This window comes from Mus pahari, chromosome 12 (genome assembly GCF_900095145.1).
Source record: "Mus pahari chromosome 12, PAHARI_EIJ_v1.1, whole genome shotgun sequence".
Taxonomy (NCBI): domain Eukaryota; kingdom Metazoa; phylum Chordata; class Mammalia; order Rodentia; family Muridae; genus Mus; species Mus pahari.
The window spans coordinates 50195712-50201453 of NC_034601.1; the positions used below are offsets into that span (position 1 = coordinate 50195712).

Genomic DNA, 5742 nt, shown 5'->3' on the forward strand with positions numbered 1-5742 from the left:
TCTCTCTCTCTCTCTCTCTCTCTCTCTCTCTCTCTCTCTCTCTCTCACACACACACACACACACACACATACACATACACACGTGCGCCTGCACACGCGCGCACACACACATACACACACACACACATACACACTCAGTTTATCTCCACTGACTCTCTGTTTCCATTCCAGTGCTGTTTCCACACCAGGCAGCACCAACTTCATACTCTGTGATTGTCTTGCTCAAGGTGTAGCACCATGGTTAATCAGTCTATTCACAGCTACTGCAATCTGAGATCTCTATAAAGAGACAAGACTTGAGAAAAAGAACTTATTTCTTACAGAGAAGTAAGGGTTATCCTTACCTTCTGACATCTTGTAAACATTCAGACAATATTTTGCTAAGTGAAGAGGATAGAAATTATAGAATAGTGATGGAGGTTGCAGCAAGGTTGAGGGTCAGCAAGTTGCAGAGCAAAGATACAGCAGAGAAGCTGCCTAAGGATATCACTGCTAGGGTGCTATTCATAGCTATGTGTAACTTATTTTGTTGTTTTGTATGGGTGTAAGAAGATGCTACAGCCTGGGTAATTCATAAAGACCATTGTCTTAGCTACTGTTTCCATTGCTGCAAAAACCCACCATGACCAAAAAGCAACTTATGGAGAAAAGGGTTCATTCAGCTTATATTTTCACATTGCTGTTCATCACCAAAGGAAGTTATGACAGGAACTTAGAACAAGGCAGGAACCTGGAAGCAGGAGATGATGCAGAGGCCATGGAGAAGTGCTGCTTACTGGCTTACTCCCCATAGCTTGCTGATCCTGCTTTCTTCTAGACCCAAGACCACCGGCTCCGGGATAGAATCGCCTACAACAGGCTGAGCTTTCCTGCATCAATAACTAAGAAAATGCCTTACAGCTGGATCTTTTGGAGGAATTTTTTTTCTCAGTTAAAGTTTCCTCCTCTAAGATGACTCTAGTTTGTGTGTCAAGTTGACATTACTAGAGAGCACAACCATAGATGCATGCTGTATATAATTCTAAAGGCAGGAAATTCTAAGACCAAGGAGCTGGCACCTGGTAAAAACCTTCATAGTATGTTATTCTGTGGTGGGAAGCAAAAGGAAAAGGGAGATGATGCAGGCTTAGCATTTTTTTCTTCATTGGGTTTCTATTGCTGTAGAAAATATCATGAGTGCAATCAATTTAAGAAGGTTAGGGTTCATTTTGCCTCACAGATTATATTTCATCATCAAGGGAAGATGAGCAATGGCTCAAGGAGAAACCTGGAGGCAGAAATTGAAGTAGAAGCCATTGAGGAATGCTTGCTCCCCATGACTTGATCAGCCTACTTTCTTATACATCTCAAGATCACTTGCCCAGGAGTGGCACTTTGTCTCCATGGCCTGGGCCCATTCACATTAATCATTCATCAAGAAAATACATCCACAGACTTGCCTACAGGCAGTCTGATGAAGGCATTTTCCCAATTGAGATTTCTTTTCCCAGATAACTAGCTTGTCCTGAGTTAATAAGAGACCAGGCAGGATGATTAGGAAACCCACAGTATTATTGGTTACCTTACTTCCCAGTGATGGAGGGCCTCTCGTGATCTAGTCACCTCCTATAGTTTAACCTGCTAACAGTGTTGTACTGAAGGTTAAGTTTCTAACATGTATTTTGAGAAACATATTCACACCATAGTACAACACTGGCCCACACTGCCTGTACCCTAGTTCCTCATTATCTAAACCCATGGCCCAGCATCCATCCATCAGTGTTCATGGGAACAAGTCTATGAAAACGAAAGGGTAGTGCTGGTATTTATTTTTAAACACTGAAAACAAAACTCGACTATAATTGATTAAATCTTGCTATCTTCAGAATTATATTTTGTTTTCTAGTGATTTTAGGTGACAGATTTTTTTTTTTACCTTTACTTCATTGGCAGACACAGAGGAAGAACTCAGTGTGGATTTCCTGGTGGGAACTTTTGTCTTTGGTAGACATTGACTAGCTGGACTTCAGAGATGTGGGTATTTATTCACTGGTCTAGTCTTAGCCTTTGGAATACAGCTGAGGCAAGAGAGCAATTACAGGTCTAGAATGAAATGCATTCTGCAGCTAAATCATTTCCTTATTTTTGGCAGCACACCCTGTACCTATATTCTTGTCATCGGCTTAATAAAACATTGGTCAGTACTCAAGCAAGAACTCAGAACGGAAACTTTGTTCCATTCATGTGATGAGTGGAATATTTTCCATTTGTCCAAAAAAGTTTATCTGAAACAAATCAGTGTCGCATTGGAACTGTAATTAGTATAGTTCAATGCAGAGGTGGTCAGGACAGCCATGTGTTGGCATTTCTGCTATAGTGTCTTAGCAGTCTTTGAGAAATGTCACATTGTGGAGATTACTGTGATAGGACCCCTACGGCAAGCAAGATGTCTTTTTAACTGTAGTTTAGACCTGAACTATTAGTACTAGGAAGACAGTCTGATTTCCTACTCGGGAGGCTCTCATGTAGCCGGAGCTTGTTCTACTAGACATGCAGAATTCTCAGACGTCTTAATCTCATGGATATAGAGAGTACTGTGGTGGCTAAGGGTGGGAAGAGGGATATTTGAGTAAGGAGGGCATGGTAAAGTTTCAGTTAGACAGGAGGAAGAGGTACTTGAGAACGACCATACAGTAGAAAGCAACAATTAAGTTTATTGAAATGCATTTCAAATTTCTTACCACAAGAGTGACGGGTAACATTGTATAACTTTGTCAAAACATCACATTGTATCTCATAAGCATTATATGTTTATAGACAAATATAAAACTATAAGTTTAAAGAAAACCAAATATGAACTGTTCACATGAAAAAAAAACCCATTCTTAGAAGTGGTAGATAAAGCTTGGGGTACTTCACATTACCAGCAGGACAGTGGCAGACTGCTATTAGGTTGGTATGAGGGGGGCAGCATTAAGTGTCAGGGACCTGTCTTCAATGGGAACTGTGTATATGTACCACAGTGATGAAGCCAACAGAAATCTTTCTGCCAGTGTGAGATCATAGATAATACTCTTTCTCTTTGCTATGAAAATTTGTTTTCTTTTTTCCTTCTATTCATATGGTTTCCCTGTTCTTGCCTGAGAAAAATCATGGCAAAGTTATTTTTCAATCATTGTTCTGTCCACCAGTGGCCATGACCTAAGCTGCAGTATGGAATCACGTGACAGGCAAAGTAACATGAAAGCATCTTTCTCCAAATACAACTATTGTAATGCACTTGTTTTAGGAACTTGGCAAATAAAGGTATCTTCCATAAAAATTAATGTCAGCTTGTAATAACTACTGTTCAAATTATGATGTATTTCCTTCTAATCTGTGGTATGTGTGTATGTGTGTGTGCATGTATGTATGTGTATATATGTGTGTATGTATTATAAAATTGGGTTATAATGTGATTCTAAATTTATACTTATAGTGTTCATATTTTTCAGGATATTAAATAGAAGAAAACCATTTTAACTACAGCTTATTGAATAAAACCCAAACTTTGGGTGATGAAGTTGTTTTCAATTCTAGTAATAAACGTACTCACACACATAATTATCTGTACCCAATTGATAATTTTCTGGGTCAATATGTAGAGATTATACTTTAAAAACACATATCCAATAATGATAGTAGGTTCTTTTACAATTTTTAAACATACTATAGGAAGAGAGATAGCCAAGAATAAGGTTGGTGTTATAGCCTCTCTTTACTATGTCTTATACCATCCTGAAAAATAATTACGTTACCATACTCTTTTAGTCACAACTGCGAATGCCTATTTTATTACTGTCTCATATTCAGTGCAAATTCAAAATAGGCAGATCTGTATACGCTGTGTCTATTCTGTGTATGCAAGTTAAACCAAGTGCCAAAATTTGGCCATTCTTCCTCTTTCAACAACTCATCTCTAATCCTCCTATTTGGACTTCCTGCAGCTGTTGTTGCCACCTCTCTCATCTTCCTCAGCTTTGGCCATGTGATCCTGTCTAAACCTATCCCTAGGCATAGAGTGACATCAAATCATCCCATGGGACTTGGAAGACAGTTTGGGTGAGGGAAAGATGTATCATCCATATCACTCTCTGGGTCATGACCTTCAGAGTTCCCCCACGTATAAATCTGGGCAGTGTGGCAGAATGATTAAGTTCAGGTTCAATTTTTCGAAATATCTAGTTCTAAGTCACTGTTCTTCATTTTTTGGGCAATAAATGGTGGTGCGAAAAGCTCATGGAGGTCATCATATCTGCAGTAACAGCAGCTTTAGTAGGCCATTCTCAAATAGTTCGACTTGATTGCTTTTAAAAGATAATGTGCAGCCTGGCATCTTTTATGAGAGGAAGAGGATGCCATATCTCAAAATACAAATGAGCTAGCGCTTTCTCTCTCTCTCTCTCTCTCTCTCTCTCTATATATATATATATATATATATATATATATATATATATATATATATATATATGCCTGACTTAGTTTCTTTTACTGTAATTTCTAAGTAAGTGGGAGCTCTGAAGACCTGCTTCTGTGTGGTTTTGGCTTTCTCAAGGGGAAACAAATGAGTTCAGAACCATGTGGGCAAACATGCGTGCTGAATATCTATCCAGTGACTGCTAAGGCTCCCTTGTGAATGGTTTTACTGAAGACAAGAAAGAACTCCTTTCAGAATTCTGATTTTCTTTTAATTAACATTGATGTAAAAGCTAACTTTGTTTCTCTCTTTCCAGCCAGCATATGTCCCGAGGAAGCTAATCCCACTAACGATCATTAAGCAAGGTAATTAGTCTGGTGTGTTCAGGAACTATTGTAGCAGTCGACTCAACTAATATATATAGACAGTGTCTGTTTTCTCAGTTTTTCTAACAATGAGGTTTGGAAAACATTTGAAGAAATTAGTGTAAGTTAGTCAGTTTGTGGTTCATACATACTTTTGGCTGTGGTACCAATATGAAAACCCTTAAATAAACCATACTATTTGAGACACAAAGCTGTGGTATCAAGTGTTATATTTAAAATAATAGTTAAGCATGTGGATCTTTACTTAGGATTAAGTTAGCATACGTAAGGAAAATGATGAGCAGACCATTTAGGATACTGAGGATGAAAACTATGATTTAGCCGTCACTTAGGGACGGTAAAGATGTCCTCATTTTAAGAATTACAATGCTGTATTTCATTTCAGTGTCTAGTTGTTTTTGTTTTGGCTTCCAGCTTTCAAATTATTAAAATGACTCCATTATTTACAGGAAAAAAAAACCAACTCTTGGTAGAGAGCTAAAGCCTAAAAATAATTCTTCCTTTTAAGAAAACACAATGTCCTAAGTATAAACTAAAGGCAGGGCCAGGTACTGCTGGAATCACTGAAAGATTCTTTGATTTGAAGATACATGATTTCTAATTTCATATTGTCTTGGCATTGCAGTATTTTACGCTAGTTCTTATTTTCTCTGTGGAGAGGACAGAATGCATTGAGAATAGAAACAGAGAGAATTTTCCAGTATTTAGCATGGGATACTTTATGCTAGAATGGTAAAGACAGGCTTTGTTACCAAAGCAAGGATGGTAAGGTTAAGACATATCTAATTCCTCTGTTGTTTGTAGCCAACCCACTGAGTTGCTTCTCTCAGTTGATGCATTTAGATTAAGACTGTACAAGGAGCCGGGCGTGGTGGCGCACGCCTTTAATCCCAGCACTTGGGAGGCAGAGGCAGGTGGATT

The 5742-nt window shown here is 38.4% G+C and overlaps 1 protein-coding gene across 3 annotated transcripts in view; it reads left to right on the forward strand.

The window, feature by feature from the left end:
• Abi3bp (ABI family member 3 binding protein) overlaps positions 1 to 5742 on the forward strand; it is a 209840-nt gene that overhangs the window by 104594 nt on the left and 99504 nt on the right. For all 3 annotated transcript variants that reach the window (XM_029544381.1, XM_021209067.2, XM_021209070.2), the window contains exon 7: positions 4752 to 4800. In XM_029544381.1, the coding sequence (XP_029400241.1) occupies positions 4752 to 4800 (49 nt within the window). The remainder of the gene's footprint in view (positions 1 to 4751; positions 4801 to 5742) is intronic.